Genomic DNA, 19,772 nt, shown 5'->3' with positions numbered 1-19,772 from the left:
AGTGATTAACCAAAGGCAGGTGTGGACAGTGGAAACAAGCACTGTTAAAAACCTTCAGGCCCTTCCACAGCCTCAGGGACAGGTACAACACACAGCACCATTTTCTGTTTACACTGACATCACTTTGACAGTTTAGCACCTTTCTTTTTTTTTTTCAGGAGTGGGGGTGAGTAGCAAGTCTTCTGATTAGGAATTTTCAAAGACAAACTTACAAACAGAAGAAATAAAGTTTGCATTCCTTTATATATTTAGATATGACAGATTAAAAGCAAAGCAGGTATGCAGAGCATGTCTAATCCCTCACCAAGGTGGCACTCTCCAAATGCTTTGATGTCGCCTGGTTGCAAGGCCCCTGAGACTTTTCCAGGAACCAGATTCATTGACTTCATGTGGCTTGCCCATCGCTTCTGGTGTTCAAAAGAGAACGGAAAAGGTCCCTGCACCTTCTTGCCTCCTTCCTTTATTGTACGGTTTGCTTTGTTTGTTTGATTTTAAAACTGCCATTATGTGAAAGTGTTGCAAGTATAAATAATTGAGAAGATAACTCTGTAGGGAAACCACTTTTGCTGCCTTTGTGCAAAGGCAGCTCATTACGGCTCTGAGCTGCAGCATTCTGTAAGAGCAATTATGCAACATCAGTATGTCATGGATATTAACCAAGGGGAGTAGATAAGAGATAGGAAAATAATTTTGTAACTTATTTAATTAAATTTATTTGGTTTTTGAAATAGTTCCTTTTGTGTGTAATTTACCCAGCCACTCCATGGTTGCTGTGGTCTTTGCAGGACCGTTGTTCAGCATTTGTTTTTTGGCATTCCTCCTCAATTTCGGATGGACCTAAAATGTATTTATATTGGGGTTTAATTTCCACCCAAGGAGAGGTTACCCATGAAAATGGAACCATAATTTGGTCATGAGGTTTTTTATCCCCCCTAGGGCTTATATAGCCAGTTAATATATGTTAATACAACAAAGTGAATAAAAGGTTAACTAAGTGGGTCAGGCTCAGAACGAGTGCTGTACTGCTTACTTCTGCTGAAACGGAAGGAAAAGCCCATAATGGCGCTTGCCTGACTTTCACCCCCATCATTTTAAGAATTGCTTTGCCAATTCTTCACAGCAAATAGTAATTTTAAGTGGACCAAAACAGAGCTCAGGGTGTTTGCACTCCGTGGTAATAATAGAGTAGCTGTGCTCCCTGGAGTCAATAAGCCCAACAATTGAGTCATTTTTGCCTCCTGTGAGTGCATCACTGCTGTTAGCCTGAATGACAGGATTGCTTATAGACCCAGCGCCCTTCCCCAGGCTGACCTCATCTCGGGACAGCGAGGTTCAGAGGGCAGGCAGGTGGTGGTTAACACAGTTATAAGTAAAAGCTGATTTTGTACTTGTAAGCTCTGTAAACAAGAAAGTAGAATTGATCGGGAGCATTTGATGTACATTGATACACATTATCCAAAGCAGCACTTCCTCTTTTCCTGTCTCTTTCCTCTTCTCATTTCTCCTTCCTCTTAACATGGTCCCCACCTCCTCCTACCCTCTGCATGCATGTGTCTCCAACACATGTAGCAGACATGCTAAAGTTAGATGGCCACACACAGCGCAATCACAGTTCTGATTAATGAAACATCAAGAAGGTATTGAAAATATATATGTATATATGTGAAACGTATGTGTATATATGTATACATACATACACACACACATGCACACACACACATCTTATTCTTAAGATTATTCTTTGGTTTCAAACAGCTATTTTGAAGCAGACATTTTAGGCATAGTAAAATACCCAATAATCGTTTTTTTAAAAAATATTTCATTGAGTAGGAAAAATATGACAAAAGTAAGGAAAGGAAAAGGCAGAGAAAGCAGTCAAGCCTAATATAATTCCCTAATAATAAAATTACCTTTGAGATAGCAAAGTTCTAAAGAACCTTTTCAGCCAGCAGATTTTAGGGGTCAAGGTGTCATATTTGGGGTAGTCATGGGGTACTCATGTTTTGTAATAATCTTGGGAGTTAGAATTATGAACAGGTTAGATATAAACAAGAGCCCTACAAGTGGTTCTTCGTCTCTGAATCTGACTTGCAGAAATCTAAAGATGGAAAGAAAGCCTGTTTTTAAGTTGATAAAAGGCTTAAAAATATAATTTATGTTAAAAATTAGGATGCCGCTTCATTTTCTTTTCAAATACTTGGAACCCTAGTGCCCCTCAAAATCTGAACAACTAGAGTCAGGAGTTAATTTGTACCATCACCTTCTCTTAGAGATCCATAATACATATCACTCTGTTAAAGGCTGTGATACAACCTGCAGCAGAGAAAGTGACTTCACTTTGTTTACCTTCACATTTGTTTTCTCCATATTTATTTGACCTTGACCACTATTCTGGAGAAATACCTGTTGATACTAGAGTTCCTCAGAGCACATTTGGGAGCAAAATGTCCTTACAAAGATATCAGAAAAAATATTTTTAAAAAGCTTTTTGTTTTGGGGGTTGAGACAAGTTCTGGCTCTGTTGCCCAGACTGGAGTGGAGTGGCATCATCTTGGCTCACTGCAGCCTCCACCTCCTGGTCTCAGGCGATCCTCCCACATCAGCCTCCTGAGTAGTTGGGACCACAGATACATGCCACCACGTCTGACTGATTTTTAAAGGTTTTCATAGAGATGGGGCTTCATCATGTTGCCCCTGTTTCTCCTTTGTCTCCTTTCCTTTCTCAGTCTCACAAATCTTCGTCCTTCACTTTCTGTTCTCTATCCCTCTCTCCCAACACCCCCCCACTGACAACACACACACTCATAATACCTCACTGACCTCAGTTCTCATTCCTCTCCACTTGAGTCAACTGCCCCTATCATCCCCAATACAGTTATGTCCTGTACTGTGCATATTGCCTGCCAGCCTAGAAAAGCCAGAGGCCCAATTTCTTCCAAGTTAAATCCTTTTCCTCCATCACTTCTGTACCCACGATTTACCTGACTCTCTAATGCCCAGATAGATTCGCACCTTTACCTAATACTTCTAGTCTGTATCTTAAGTTGTTTGTGAGTACAAAAATAACTAGACCAGCGCCAGAAAGCCAGAGTTATTTCCCACCTTAGTTCTGTACCGCTCTGGGACAAATCATTTCATCAAGGATTCAGCTATACCTCTTATCAAATGAGAACAAGAAAATCCCCAAACTCTGGGCTCTTTATTCTCAATTCTAAGTTATATCGGAGATGAAGGAATCCTATTGTCATTCACTCATTTAGTTATTCACTCACAAACATTTTATTGAGAGTGTACTATATTCCTGACACAGTGCCAATAATAAAACTTAAGATGTGGCCCCTGCTCTCTAAGGCTATCTAGTAGGAAAGTCAGACAAGTAAATCACAATTGTGAATAAACACTGTGTTGGGCATATTAGCTCAGTACCACTGAGGAAGTGCTTCTTAATCAGACTTTGGAACCAGGGAAGTTACCTCAAAGAGATTTCTGTGATGAGCACTTTGAAGGGTGTGTTAGCCAGATGGCCATAGCAGAAAGCCTAGCCCAGGGCAAAGAAATAGTGTGGTCCTGGTTAGTTAGCACATTGACTTTAAAAGTATTCATTGCTTTTTGTTTATTTATACATTACCTGACTCTAAATAATCTGTGGCAGTTAAACCAAGTACTAAATTAAGGTTTTGTTGTTGTTGTTTTGTTTTGTTATTTTATTATTATTATTATTACTATTAATATTTTGAGATGGAGTTTCACTCTTGTTGCCCAAGCTGGAGTGCAATGGCGTGATCTCGGCTCACCACAACCTCCTCCTCCCAGGTTCAAGCGATTCTCCTGCCTCAGCCTCCTGAGTAGCTGGTATTACAGGCACCCGCCGCCATGCCCGGCTAATTTTTTTTTTTTCTGTATTTTTAGTAGAGACGGGGTTTCTCCACGTTGGTCTGGCTGGTGATCCACCCACTTCAGTCTCCCAAAGTGCTGGGATTACAGGTGTGAGCCTCCATGCCCGGCCAAGTTATTTTTTGATAAATAGTGTTGTTTACTTTATCTGTATTGTGAAAGTAGAAATATTTCAAATGCCATCGTTTCTATTTCTAAAAATTAAGTTAAACCACTTTAGAAAATTCTGATACGAGATGTGAAATCTGAATACGCTGTAAAAATTCTTTCAAATTGTGGTACAATGTGTTTGCTTTTTTGTCTATTGGAGATTACAGCTTTGCGGGTAATGTCAGAATCAAAGGTTGATGTCTCTATTTCTCAGCAAATCGGGGGAAAAAATCCACTAACTAACCCTCTAAAGCTAAAATATTTAAGGACTAAAGCAGATGTGGCATAACTGCTGGTTTGCTAGGTCTCTTGTGGTTTATAAAGATATATTTTATGTCTTTTATGATTACGGGATGATGCTAAAAATTTTGTGGGTAATAATACCGTCACATTGGAAAGACTGCATATAACATCTCTGGAGAAGATACAGAATGCTACCCGGCTGTCAAATCGAAGTAAAAGATGTTTAATTTGTCATTAAGAAAAGGCAGTCGGGAAATTTTATTTGGAATTTGGTCTTTGATGTGTGAACATCATAAATGTGAGGATATTAAGTCACGTATTCATGAATAGATTTTTTTTTTTGCTTTCTGACATAATGTGTTGTAATAATTTTTAAAGCTATTGTTAGATGTGTAGCTGTTAGAACTGTAATTTATTTAAAGTGAGTTTTAAAATTGTTTAGATCTTTGATTTTTCTTCTCCATCGGCACCTTTACTAGATGCCAGTATAAACTGGTTAAATAGCATTTGGTTTAAACAGAAAGAATATACATATGCATATTCATGATATTTTGTTTGTTGGATCTTTTTCTTAATATTGCTTGACTTTCTGTGTTTTAATCTCATTTTTTCGTATTTTGGGTTGAAGCCACTCTAAAGTTTAACACCTAGGAGATTTCTCACTTATGGTTCCCTTTAAAAGTGCTAAAATCTCAGCCTCTCAAACAAGAGACCAAGCTACAATTTAAAGAAAGCAGTGGTATTGATAAAGGGCCCTAAGAATGTTGCCACCTTCCGAATGTGTCCTCTGCCACATCCTTTCTTTTAAAGCAGCAGGAGAATTGAGAGGAGGGTAAGAGCCTGGTCCATCCAAACACTTCTGGCATGCCAATCTGGTCTTCTGAAGTATCCCCTGCTGGTTTAGAAAAAAGAGATCCCCAGACAAATGAAAGGGCCACGGGGACATTCACATGCATAACACCTTCCCTCCAAGTGGCTTTAGATTGCCCGTGTGTTGGGGTGGTTTGGCCTGAGTTGAAGAATAGAGACTTGAGAACCATTTGTTTCCACACCATTTTGGGTGAAGTGCCATATTTTTCACCTTAAAAGCCCATTTAAAAAGAAAAATATGGTTTGAAAGGAGGACACAATTTGGAAGCCATCACACTTAATGGAGCCCCTTTTAAATGTAACACTTTGGCCTATCAATTCTCTTCTAAATTAGTTGTCGCTACCTAGAGAAAACCCACCCTTGATTGTTTTATGCTATTGCTTAAAAACACATCGTCTTTTATATATATTTTCCTATTCCAGTTTTAAAAACTCTCTGATAAGTTCCATTACTAAACTTACTTTTGTTAAGTAAGGAGTGCAACGTCATTTGTGTAGCAACACCCAGTGTAACATCTATGTAATTATCATCGGCCTCTAAATCTAGTCACACAAATCAACTCAAAATGTGAAGAAAAAGCGAATTGGACCTATTAGAAACAAGGCCTTAACCACAGAGGTTTTTACTAACAATTGACTTGGCCAATCATGATCAGATAAAGAACTTTCTAAAACTTACAGGATAATTTGGAAGAGGAAGGAAGTAATTTTTTTGGAGGTAGCCAGGCAGTTTATCCTACTACCTACTCCTGCAGCTCTGGAATATTCATATAGCTTGGAAAACAGGAAGAAATTAGATATTTTGAAGTTACGTCACTACCTTTTGCTCTTCTTTTGTCCTTGTTTTTTTGTTTTTTATTTTTTTTTCTCTTGAGTGGCTTACATATTGTCTCAGCCTGAAAGTCCTATTGTCAAACCAAAGGTAACTTTTGAAAATTTGAGTTCACCTCTTCCCACCACAACAAATAGGAATTTCTCATCTATTTCCAATTTTCATCAACTGTACACCATAACATACTAAACATAAATTCTCAGACTTATCCTCTCAATATCTTTTGTATTTGTATCTCTCCTTTTTCATCTAAGTATAATTTATCAGCAGTCTCCCAACCAAATACCCTACTTCTTTTTCATTTCTACCACCTTCATCAGAGTTCATTTTGTTTCCCTTTTATGCCTGGATTGGACAAGAACTTTCTATCTTCTCAGCTTCTAGATTCTCATCAGTTCAGTTCATCCTATACATAGCTCTTGGAAAGATCTTCCTCAAACACCATATTTTATCATTCTACCATTTAGGAATTTCAAGGATTCAATTTATCACTCAAGAACCTCCACCAGCTTGCGTGTTAATCATAGCCATGTTTTCCAGATCGAAGCCAGTCAGAGTTCAATTCCTTCATCCTCCCTTACACAAAATCGGCCCTGTTCTGCACTGGTGCTTTATAGCATGCCATTTCCTTGTTTTCTTTTCTTCCAATATTCCACGTTCTTTTAATCTGGTTCAGTTTTCTTCCTCCAAGAATTTGAGATTAATCTTTATCTTTACCTTCTTTAATTGACCTCGTGACACTTATTTACTGACTATGGGCTATTTTGATTTGTAATTATTTGTGTACTCTGCAATTGTGATTTTCAGTTTGTTTCTGTGGGTGTGAAAAATAAAAATCTTTAAAGGCATAACTTGCATTTTTATATATACGGAGAAAGAAAGAAACTCATATAACTAGATATGTATGTATTATTATTTTATATATAACTTTGTCTTATATTCTGTCATTAAATTTGTTTTATGTTAAGTATAGAATATGGAAGATTTACCAATGTGTGACACATATATAGATGACTATGGACCTTAAAAATTACTTGGTTTAATTTTTTTTTAGGATTAAAACAGGATGAAAACAAGCCTTACATTATATCTGCTCCTTTATACCTAGCTTTACCTTCCGCCCCCTTCTCTTGCCAAACCCAGTCTCTCATTGGGACACACACAGACACATGCGCGTGCGTGCGCGCGCACACACACACACGCACACGCACACACACGCGCACACACACATGCACGCGCACACACACACACACACACGCACACGCACACACACACACACGCCCCTAGAGAAAGCATCTATGAATACAATTCTGTGAACATGGAGGAGGTGGGTGATTGGGAACTTTTGATTGGCAAAAGGGTGATGTAGGTTAAAGCAAGAAATGAAGGTGAGAAAAGTCTCTGTTTCCCTGGATAGAGGGGAAGGGAGCGAACACTAGAACATGGCGTGATCCAGTATAATAGAAGTGAGAATGTTTAGCAACCATTCTTTTCTCCTTTGTTTCTGGCATTTTCACCCCCCACCACCCCCCGACAAAATTCCTGTCTTTAATCTATGCAGTAATATGTCTAAATATCCTAGAACTGATAACTCTCTCTATATGTATGTGTGTATATGTGTCTGTGTGTCCCTATCACCCCTACTTCAGCAGCGGCACAGAAAACTGAGCCAGGTGTGAATGAATTCACCTCTGGCAAAGTTTATTGCTGTGTGTGTGTGTTTCCATACATGTACATGTGCACACATACACAATACACATACATATACATACCTACATGTGGCTGATGACTTCTCACAGTATGTCTCAAAGCATTATTGCATGTCCCACTTGGTTGATAGGGCATCTCCAGCCTGACAGATTTATCTGTTGAGAACAGGAGTATGCATTTGAAACCAGTTTAATTCTTAACAAGACAATGCACATGTCTTATGTAGATTTCGTTGTTGATTTTTTCTCCCTTATAAGTTACTTGGGGAAAGTCATGTCAATATAAATCAGTGGTAATGAAATCAACATTATAGCATCTTTGATAATGCATTGCTAAAGCCTTTCTGGACGTTTACCCAGCTCTCAGTGATTGATATTACAGGCAGTGGATAAACATGTTTGATGGATCTGTTTGCTCACAGATAAAAAAAAAAAAAAAGAAAATGTAATCCTTTTATCTCTTTGATTTAAAGGGTGTAATGCCATTGGAGAGGAAGCAGTTCAAATGTGGTCATCATAGGTTGGTGGCACCAAAAATAGAAACTCACTTAGGGTAAAATTTGCTGTCAGAAAAAATGGAGCATTCTTTCTGAACTCAGGAGCGCGTGGTTCATGTGAGCTTCCTTGTAGATGGTTGCTACAATAAGGCTTCTTTCATACAGGTGTGTTTATGCCCCAGGCTTGCTGGCCACAGTCCATTCCATTTACAGAAGCTGAATTAAACAATAACTACCGCATTGCAAAAAATGGTGGGGGTGGGAGGAAGGGGAGGGGGAAAGGTGAGCGTCAAAGGAGATGCCTGAGAGCTTTGTTAGGGCCAAGAAAAACCCTGTTGCAGTTGTCAGAGCTTGTTGATGTTGCTGGGAACGGCACTTTTTTTTCTTCTGGATTTTGTGGTTCTGCCTTAGGAAAGAAAGTAAAATAGAACGGAAGAACAAAGTCCTACTCTATAAATCAGCAGCTGCTCCTTGCCAGATCAAAGGAGTGACATTTTTGCTCCTGGACTACTTGTCCACTTGAGGGCTTGACAGGCAGCTAACAGCTGGCCTGCTAGACTGTATGGGAGAATCAGCCTACATCTTCTTCTGAGCAGATGACAAGCTAATCAGAGACATATCCATAGCACAGGGCATGTGAGTGCACCTTGATCTCTTCAAACATATCTAATACATAATTGCTAAACAGCTTGGTGCATTTTTGGCCAGTTAATGCTTAGGTGGTTTCCATTAAGAAGTAGGATAGAGAATTAATATTTCAATCAAAGGTGATTATGAAAGTTAAAGAGATACTAGATTTGTTGGGATCTTTTCCTCTTAGAGTGAATTAGTAAAATGGCTGGAACATAACAGGAATTGGCTAAGAATGCATGCAACTGATTGTGAAGTGACTGGTTGATTTGCAAAGGCAGGTCAGGCTACAGTGTTCAGATACCTGAGTAGGTAATTAGCAATCAGTAGTTTTGAAAATGATTGTGCCTGCTTTTTATGTTGATAGAGTTAAATAAAGTTGTAGATGTACCTTCTGTGTCTGCAAAAAGTTGTTTTCAGAAGCACTATAAGGTGTGTAGGTATCCAGATCTGGAATTTTAATGTCAGTAGTAAAACTTTCAAAGTAATTCAGTTTCTAGTTGACTTCCATCTGCAATAAATCATGTACAGGATGAGGTAATATACTACAACTTATGTCTATTGACTTAGGATTTTATCTTTAAAAGGATAGATCCTAGATATGAATAGCTAAGGAAGTTTGAGTGTTTTCTCCTCCCTTGCTTTCAAATAGCTTTGAAAGATCACTTTTATAGTGCATGATAAATAGCTACAGATGAATAATCTGATGGTATTCTGTAAGAGTAACAGTGCTGCAAAATCATAACCTGCTGGGATGTTTTGTTACATGCCATCAAGTGTGATTATATTCATGGAATAGTGTTTACTGTTGCTCAATATTATAAAGGAAATAAAAGATAATTCCCTATCTGGGGGGAAATCTCTCAAATATTTTAATTAAAAGGTCCCTATGTTTAGCCATATAACCCTTAGTCAAGTAAAATGACAAATTTTCTTTATCTCCTTTAAAAATTATTTTATATATAAAATAATTATATTTATTAAAAACTCCAACAGTACAGAATTATTTGGAAAAAAAAAAAAAGATAGAAATCTACAATTCTCCTATCCATGCCTGAGAGAGAGCCTCTGTTAACAGTCTTCACAAAAACATTTTACTGGCCCAACTTTTCCTTTAAGAGGTACAGATAGAGTACAATAAATTCAATTATTATAAAGTGTTTATTGCCCAAGGCAAGTGAGTAAAAGACTATTTAGATCTAAGATACCTAAGGAGAAGAGTATGTGAATTTTTTGCAGCTGAGATTCACAATTAAAACTTGATCATTGCAAGTTTCTATTCTTAGGCAGAGTATTAGAATTTGATATGTGATCTAGAGCAAGGCTTCTCATACTTAAATGTACATAGATCCCTTGGAGATCTTTTAAAATGCAGATTCAGATTCAGTAGCACAGGAATGGGGACGGTAATACATTTCTGCATCTCTAACAAGCTCAAGGTGATGCTGCTACTGGTCCATGGCACATATGTAAAGTAGCAAGGATCTAGGGAACCAAACAGAGAGTGTGATTCCAAAGAGCTCCCTCCCCTATCCACCTCCCACCCCTGCAGGCAGATGCCTGCCCCAGTGTCTAAAATCTCCACCATAGCATTGTACATTTGGATTAAACTGCGATTTTTAGAAAGATCCTGCGACATGAACATACGCTACTTGTAGGAGTACAACACATTATTACCCTGTTGCTGATCCAGCACAGATTTCTTTAACAGCCACCCACCTATTCCTAATTACTATCTATGAGAGAACAGAGCTATTTAGGAGCATTGGATAGGTGCATTTTGACTGTAAGCTAACATTTAATGAGCTTACTATGTGCCAGGCATTGTGCTAAGGATCTTGCATACAAAATCTCCCTCAATCCTCAAAACCACCCAGGCCCAGTTATTTCCTCAGTTTACAGATAGGAAACAGAGTGAAGCTTGGGAAGGTTAAGAAGAATTCTTAATTCTAAGTCCAAATTCACACAGCAAATAAAGGGCAGAGAACATGAGCCCATGCTCTTCACCATATTGCTCTATGCATAAGTCTGGAATATACAACAATAATTGAAAAGGGCATGCTGAAAGTAGAATATTTTAGTAAAGAACCTACATGAGCCCCTGTAACTTTAGGGAAGAATTAGATGAAAGTAAGAATATTGAAAAAAGACAGTAGAAGGCCATCAAGGATAAGCATCACCTACTTGATAATTTTGCCTAGAGCCTTTTATGTCAGCATGAACACTCCATTATTCAAGCCATATTCATAAAGGTACGAAATGTTTGTGATTCCAGATTACCATCATGTTTTATATTATAAATTTATTAGTATTTAGTTCATGTGTTTTTAAAGGTGTAGGCAAATCTAGTATTCTATCAAATTATAAATCAAGCTATTGCTTAGGGAAAGTAATTATGATCCATGAATCTGTCCCTAAGTAACATATGAATCTCATTCATTTACCTTCCTTTGCTCATGGCTGTCTGTGAGAAAGGAGCCATTGTCTGGTCACCAGTGGAAAACTTACGTTTGCGACATGACTCCATCATTTGCGTGCCCAAGTTCACCTTCAAAGGCATTAAACTTGCCTTATTCACTGATTTAACCATTTTAATGTATCTTACTGAGAAAATCCTACTCTCAGCCATAACCATAGCACAGAGAAATACTTGCTTTTTTTGTAAAGTAAGAAAAAATGGAGAAATTTGATAAGTGACTTGCCAAGGCTGAAGTTTCATCATTTGAAACACCAGCCAAGAGCCAGCGCTGTGAATAAGCACTGTGGCTGATGGGTCCCAGGGCTGGGGACAGTAGGGAAGCAGGGCCTTTTCATGTTTTAACAGGTCCCCTGTCACTGAGCTACCTACACCACCTTTCCCCAATTGATCTGCCCCCTCTTCAACAGTTCAGTCCCCTTCCTTGCCCAAAGCAATCCATGCAGAAGCTTCAATTCCGGCTACTCTTGATTCCTCCTCTGAGTGTTCAGGGATGGCAGCTTTCCAGGTAACTCCATGGAGGCCTGCACTCTCTGACAAAAGGAATGCTTCCAAAAGGAGTTGGTTACCAGGTGTGGCATGAAGTTAGTGAACCAGAAAGAAGGGATTTATCAGCCAGTTAAAAAGGTGGGGGGTGGAGAAAGACAGGAATAAAGAAAAGAAACCAGCAACAAACAGGAATAACACCTAAATCTACTTCTATCCATCTGAACTATACTTTGGAGTAAAAAGTCTTTAAACGAAAAATCATGATGGTCAGAGTTCAGTTGTAGAAAACGATGCAAAGCTACAAAGTTTAGACTTTCTAGGGGCAGGAGAGGTCTCTGGGAAACAGCTCTTCAGCAAGGCAGTAAGATGAGATTACAGTGATAGTTGCTACCTTGGGTTTATTTGTTTTAATGTATTCTTTTTTTCATCTCTGAGTTGACTCAGAAAGGCCTCGTGATTCTTGGATCATCATTGAATTTATTTCTATAATTAAGTTATTTTTAAACTAACAGTCTTAGTATATAATTTTTAAGGATCACACATACTCATGCATTTTCTACGGGAGATCGAGACCATCCTGGCTAGCACGGTGAAACCCCGTCTCTATTAAAAATTACAAAAAAAAAAAACAAAAACAAAAAACTAGCCGGGCATGGTGGCGGGCGCTTGTAGTCCCAGCTACTGGGGAAGCTGAGGCAGGAGAATGGCGTGAACCCGGGAGGCGGAGCTTGCAGTGAGCCGAGATCCGGCCACTGCGCTCCCGCCTGGGCGACAGAGCAAAACTCCGTCTCAAAAAAAAAAAAAAAAAAAAAAAAAAATTTAGAGAAAAAGTAGTCTTAGTAGATACTCTCCCAAGCTTTTGTATGAGCCTGGATACTAACTGTGTGTTCAGTACAAATCAATGGAACTAGGGCTCTTTCGGGTATTTATTCCCTAAGGACTCACTAATGAAATTATCTGTAGCCCTTTAAAAAAAGTCACAATGAGGCTAATGAAATTTTTTTTTTCTAAGTGAAATCTAGATAAAGCTAGACACTAAGCTTACTGGCACATTTTATGGACAAGTTGTAAAAAACTCAAGAGTGTTTTTTAAGAACTGTTTAATATTGAAGAAGACTTCGTAACTTAGGGTTAAATTGTTTAAACCAATAGAGAAGTAGATTGTATGTCTGCAACTTCAAAATCATTCTGGTATGACATTAAAACTTAGAGAATTGTTTTAATATCAGATACAGATGAAAAACCTAACAGTCTTTGGATTGGAAATAACTGGTGGGGGTTTTCATTAAAGTTGGGTGCAGCTTGCTGCATTTTGGTTAGTTGGATGTCTTCAGCAATTTTTCAAATGTTTTGGGTTTGGCAAAGTCCAAAATGTTTTTTGCCAAGACCCTCTTTTCCCCTTATTTTTTAAACCCGTGTGAAATTCAAGGATAACTTAATCCATATGTGTCTGATTCATTTACACTTAACTCATCAAAATGTTATTTTATAAGACCCATTTAATATCCATGGAAACTTCTGAGTCTTTTTAAGACAAGTCTTTTGTCTTTGAACCAGCAAGTTACATTTTTCCATATGAATGGAGCCTGAACCTTGAAAGACTGAAGATGAGTTGATTTTCAACTTAGATTCTTCACATTTTAAGTAAAATCAAAGCTTGATATTCCATTTACTACTTGATCACTGAAAAAGGTCATTTAAAAAAAATATAGATGAGAAGATGTGGAAAAAAATTTACTTCATGTAATTTTGAGAAAAGACCATATATGGAAATTTCATCTTAGAAATATTAAACAAATAAAATTATTCCTAGTTTGATTTGCTTTAGTCTATAATTTAAATGGCTCCATGTTATGTAGGTCAGTGTATTTTCTAAGAGTGGCCTCTGGGTCATCAGTACTGGTGGGAGGCGGTAATTTCATTTTTTAATGTCAGGGTTTTCTTACAGTCATCTCATTAATTGTTAATTTTCATAGTAACATCTATGATGTCAATAAAATATCCCAAGATCAGGGGAACTGACAATTGGCAGGAGTTGTATGTTAAGAGATTTCTGAAAATTTGGGGCCCATATGTTTTTAAAATTCTGTGTGATTTGAAAGAATGTGGTAGAATTATGAATCTGGCAAGAAATAGCACTATGAATCCAAAACATTGTTTGAGAATAAAAATCCAGAGAGGCTAAATGGTGCCCAAGTGAAAAAAGCAAAATCTCTGTGACCCTTTGTAAAAGGACCTAGTGAAAACCTTCAGAGGCTTCTATTCATATTTGCTTAGGAGAAGTGGGCAAAGAAAGGCCATTGCCATAACTGCTAGTGAACATCCAGTCCATGCCATGGTAACTAGTTGAAAATGTTATACTGGAGTGGCATTTCCAAGTTCAGTGCTTCTATAAAGACCTGCTAGCACACAGAATGCTTTTTTAATGTTCTGCATTGTTGTGTATCCCCCATTGAACAACCTTTTGAGCGGACCCCGTTTTTACTAATGTAAACATTCTGACGAGTATCCAAAGAAATGACCTTTGAGTGAACCTCTAACCTTCCCCGTAATTATTTGTTTGAAGACAGTGTGGAGTTCTCCTGCTGAGAACTAAGAACCATGATGCCTTGCAGCTCTGTGAGTAAGGGAGTGTTTGGGGGAACTGGAGAGAAAGACATAAATAAGGGAACAACCTCCAGATGTAAAGAATAAAAGAGTGAAATTAAAAAGGGAAAAAATAGCAATTCGTTTTACCTAAAGAGTCGGCCTATACCGAAAAAAAAAAAAAGGGAAAAAACCACAAAACACAAAAACCAGGATTAGTAGCACATAAAAGGAGGTAAAACCCCTGCCAAGTGTGTCCTCCATTAGAAACTTCAAGGAGAAGAGACTTCTGTGACTCTCCTGAGCATCTCTGCTGGTGTCAAGGTGAGCTGATAAAAACAGTTCCTGGGGTGGAAATATCAGCTCAGTCCTCCTTGGTTGCCGTAAAAGTGGTGGTGAAAGAGGAGATAATCAAGTTCTTTTTCTGATTGGAGGGATACTTCTGGAAGTCTTTGTGATCTGGTCAGATATTCCTCAGCAACATTTCAGGTGACAGGTGGGAATAAAGATGAAGTTTCCACTCTCCTTTTGTTCTCACCTCTACATAGCTGGTCTCTTTCTTTTTTGACAACTGAGCTACACTTTCTTAAGTAATAAAGAAGTCCATTGTTTTGCAAACAAACACCATATGCAAAAGGCTCCTTTGGTTTTCTCCCAGCTATTATTCCTCAGCTCCATTGTATTCCCACCAGAGTGCTCACAGGAGGCCTGCCCGAGTGTGGCCTGACTGTCCTCCTCCAAAGGGACTTCAGCTGCCTCAGAACGCAGAGCTGCCAGCACACACTGAATTTTTCTGGCTAATTTCAAAGAATGAGTTTTCAGTTCCTGCCTGTGGCCCCAGGTGGACTCATTAATCATGAAGTCCCCCTGTGCTTAAGATCTGAAACTGGAAATATTGACAGATGTTATCAATGGGTGTATTTTGAAGGAAAAGCTAGCTGGATGCTCCCTGCTCCTCTGAAATGCGTGGTCAGTGAATCCTGTGCATGAGCTCAAATGTGTGGGGAGTACACGTCGTTAAGTGCACAGGGACAAGGGTAACTCACAAATGGTAGAAAATTGTTTTGTTTTTATTAAATTTGGAGAAATAAAGGAGATTTCTTATCATCTTACTCTGTTTGTACATGAATATTTGATGGGCATTATTAAACATTAAAGTAACATGAAGTAGGCACTTATTTTTGGATTTCCAACAAAATTAGATCCAGGCTTCTTAGATGAAATAACTGCTTCTCCTTTGCATTCCTGCGATTCAGTCACCACCTGATTTGCAAACGTTTCTTGGGCTCTAATATCAACCATGTGTACCTGAGGCTCTGTCTTTCTAGTGGGTTGAAAGGTGGCTGGGTTTATGGTTGGCAGTTACCTTATCCTCTGCCCTGGGTGTCCCCGCTTAGGCTGGAAAGGCTGCCCCCAGCTGGCACTGACCTCTGAATGACCCCTAACTTTACAGGCTTAAACTGCAGGAGTTGCCGAAGGACAGAAGTCTTTCTGGCCAGCACTTATTACTGCTGTGTTGGTGATAAAACTTCAGACAGCCTAATTGATGGCTTTGCTGACCTAACAATACCTTGTGAAAGCCGAGTGCTAGAGCCTGGTCTCCATTTATGACCAGCTGCAAGGGGAAGCTGGGTCTCCCTATCACGGGGCGTCTAGGGAAAGGGGAAAGTCTTCCAGCCTGTGAACTTTAACCAGATTCCTACTTGTTCAAGAAGCAGAAGCACAGTTTGAAATGAATAGAAGCTTTCTCGTGGAGAACTTTTTTCTCTCCCTGAGCTCTTTTAGCAAGTTATCTCGGTGATGACTACACAGTGACGGTGGAGATTACCCAGTCAACTGTTTTTGAACACTGAAAGGGAAAATCACCTTTAAGTTGAAAAGGTAATTTTCAGAAGAGATTTGACTGTATTTTGTGCCCCTCAGCGTTCATGCGAAGGTGTTCGCAGAGTACAGACACGGAGTTTGATGACCGGACTTCTCTGTTCTGTTTCAGGTTTATTAATGCCAGAAGAAGAATAGTACAGCCCATGATTGACCAGTCAAATCGAGCAGGCAAGTTCCAAGCAGTGTCTTTATCTGTATTTATGTCCCACAGGCACAAATCCTCATCAAGTTAGACTCCAGTAGTTTCCTCATCTGGTAAATAAGTACTTCCACCAGGCATTCTGGAATTTTTTTTTTTTTTAAATGTCCCCAGAATCCCACTCAAGGAAGCAACTTCAGTAACTGGTGCTAATTGGAGATTTCCCACCCTGACTCTGCTGAAACTGCTTTTTCTTTTCTTTCTGAATTGGTAATTGGGCACAAGTATTAATGCCACAAGCAGCGTGTTTGTGAGCTCTGGCATTACCCCTTGCTTGTCTGCATCCAATCATTAGCACACTCTCATTTTTTTGTTACCTACAGCTCCTTGGTGTATGCTTGGCTGTCCCCTCGGTAGCATCCACTGTTAAACCTGTTGTATCCATTCATTTGCTTTGGCTATTCATAATATTCTGTGAAAGCCTGACGTGCTGCATTGCCACCATTATTTTTTATTAAAGAATTATTACCTTTGTTTAAAATGCTTCACATCCATGCTGCTGAAATACATGTGAGCTTTTCTCACAATTCTCTCAATTTCTCTGAAACAGTTTTTATGTGGTACTGTCAGAACCCTCCTGGTGTACTCCAAGTCATTTCATTTTGAAACAGACCTTTCCTCAGTTTACTGAGGGGTTGTGGTCTCCTGCAATAAGGCTTATAGGGAAAAACAGTTTTCCTTGGGGTGATGGCTGCTGCCATTAACAACGGTGTTAAACTTGATGGAGATTTTAACCGCAGCCTCGCTTTAAAGGATTTGTGAAAATTAGTCATCCTTTGGCAAAATTTCCCCAGTGACGCCAAAATATGTTCTCACTATTGGAGGCCAGGGGGCCTGTTGGAGAAGAACATAAAACAAAGGAAATATTATATTTACTATGTTTATTTTTCCTTGGGTGTGAATAAAAAGGCAAGTATTTAATTGAGTCTATTTAACCTTGTGAAACTGTATTCCAGTTTAAAATGTTTGTGTAAAATACGAAAATTTTTTATTAAGCCACCAGAGATGGTAGGCTCAGAGAATCCCAACCAAATGGTACATTGCAATATTTATATATGGGGTACCCCTAACTTCTCCAGCCTTCGTCCCCCTAATCGAGAGATAATTAAAAAAGCCAGGGCTGCAGAGGATGAACCCCCTGGGAAACTGGCCAGTGAAGTCTTTCTTCCAGAACATTTTTTAAAGCCACTCGCACACCTTCACTCAGTCATCAAGACACTCATACAAACCACACCCCCATTTGTAGAGTGCCAACCACATTGTTGCTGTAACGTTTCAGTGCTGCAGCGGGAACAATTGCTGATTGTTTGGTATATCTTTTCTTCTTTCTCCTCTGTGTCCTCGAATGACCACAATCAGGTTTTCTTCTTGATCCTTCAGTGAGCCAAGGAGCAGCATATAGTCCAGAGGGTCAGCCCATGGGGAGCTTTGTGTTGGATGGTCAGCAACACATGGGGATCCGGCCTGCAGGTAGGTTGGCTCATCCCACCTCTGGGCTTCCCTGGGAAGTGCCACCTGCTCCACCAGCCTCTCCATCCACTCTACTCTCCCACTCTCATGGTGGGTTTAACATTTGCCTGCTGCCTGCTCTGCCTGCTTTCTTTACATTGGGTGGGGGAAAAAATCCTCTTTGAAAAAGTAAAGATTTTACCACAGTATCATTATACTCTGCCCCACACACATCCTTTTTCTTTTTTCTTTTTAAACCAAGGCAATAAGTGAAAAGGAATATGAGTTTCCTTCTATTTTTTCACCATCAATTATTGCTGATTTTCCGGCCTCTTCTTGGATTTTATCTCCTTTCTAGGACCTATGAGTGGAATGGGCATGAATATGGGCATGGATGGGCAATGGCACTACATGTAACCTTCATCATGTAAAGCAATCGCAAAGCAAGGGGGAAGTAAGTACAGTCGGGTGCGATCTGTCTTCACTATCACTTCAGAGACTTGATTTTATTTTTTTATAATTTGCCCCCATTTGATTTTTCCTTGCCCATAACTGCATGCCTTTCCAAACTAAGGGCCTGTTTTTAAAGATATATCACCCAGCTCTGAAGTCACAGGTGACACTGACGTGTACTTTTGAAAAGGCCAACTGACAAGCCTGCGTGTGTTTTAAGCAGGTGGGACTGCCTTTTAGCCTATTTACTGTGGCCCCAATGTGCACAAACACAGACATCAGGAAGATATTGGACATTTAAGAATAAAAATAATGTCTTGGGGGCACCAGTTGACTGAGAGAAATTAAGCAGGCTTCAATGAAGCGGTAAAAAAAAAAAAAAAAAAAGGAAAAGTAGACCTGTCCTTTGAGTGACATAAATCTGTCAGAATACGATTGATGCCCAAATTATCTTATATGCAAAGATGAAATGCTGGAGCTCATTATGCCTAGTCTAGATATATGACAGCAGTGACACCATTGATTCTTCACTAGGGAGTCGGTGTGTTTTGATTATTTTTTACATGTGCCTACTGACTTTCGACACGAGACAGAAAGACAGGAAAGTCAGTCAATAAATTTAAAGGGAAAGACATTTAGGAGCAACTGAATATGAAGGAATGGATTTTTCACTGAGGCTGAATGGCTGCAGTTGGATTAAGAAACCCATTAGACTTTAAAGCTTCAAGTGTTTTTGACATCTGAAAAAAATTCAGAGTCTGCCAACAAGATATATCCTTTGCTGAAGACACCAGAGCATAAAAAAATTCATATAACATTGAAACTTCCTTGTTTAATGAGGCTGAATATAACAACAAGTACCTTGATTAAATCATTCTCTATATGTAAATAGAGGCCAACATTTTATAGGAGATCTCAGGGGGTCACCATGGCACACCATTGATGAAGCCAATTTCCTTCCTTCCTTCCTTTACTAATGCAGTCAAAAAATGTAGAAAGCAATGTTCCCTAAAACAGCTATAGAGAAAACATTTGCTCAGCTTGGATAATTCTTAATATAGGCCATATAATTTCTAGCCTATTTAATTACATAACATATTTTATGCTTCATGACCAATTACATTAATAGCTTAATACAGAAGAATATTATCCTCTCTTGATTTGATTATGCAGCCACACAATATGGTATATTTGGTACTTAATTATCATCATCCATTGAGCAGGCTGCTGTGGTAGAATAAACAGAGAGCTGGGACTATGCAGGCTGTGTTATTGTGTTTAGATGGTTTTGCCACTTCTGTTAATAATGGACTGCGGATCTACTTAACAAAATGACTGCAGCATATAAGCCTTTAGATTACCAGCTTACAGTGTCAAAAACATCTGTTCAGCTTTTCAACTGTATGCACTG

At 38.9% G+C, this 19,772-nt stretch overlaps 1 protein-coding gene across 42 annotated transcripts in view; it reads left to right on the top strand.

Annotated features, from left to right (window-relative positions):
• The window catches only part of MEIS2 (Meis homeobox 2), a 212,560-nt gene that overhangs the window by 190,511 nt on the left and 2,277 nt on the right, over window positions 1–19,772 (top strand). For 11 of the 42 annotated variants that reach the window (XR_012414767.1, XR_012414771.1, XM_073995482.1 and 8 more), the window contains 3 exons: window positions 16,370–16,428; window positions 17,840–17,929; window positions 18,267–18,362. Coding sequence is in view for 35 of the 42 variants with exons in the window: in XM_073995482.1 (XP_073851583.1) it covers window positions 16,370–16,428; window positions 17,840–17,929; window positions 18,267–18,325 (208 nt within the window). In the remaining 7 variants the exon portion in view is untranslated. Of the gene's footprint in view, window positions 1–16,369; window positions 16,429–17,818; window positions 17,930–18,266; window positions 18,363–19,772 lie in introns of all 42 variants that reach the window. The other 31 variants (XR_012414768.1, XR_012414772.1, XM_073995469.1 and 28 more) reach the window with 3 other exon arrangements.

This window comes from Macaca fascicularis, chromosome 7, assembly GCF_037993035.2.
Source record: "Macaca fascicularis isolate 582-1 chromosome 7, T2T-MFA8v1.1".
NCBI classification, from domain to species: domain Eukaryota; kingdom Metazoa; phylum Chordata; class Mammalia; order Primates; family Cercopithecidae; genus Macaca; species Macaca fascicularis.
Note: the sequence above shows the minus strand (reverse complement) of the source record. Positions and strands in the feature narration are given on the sequence as shown.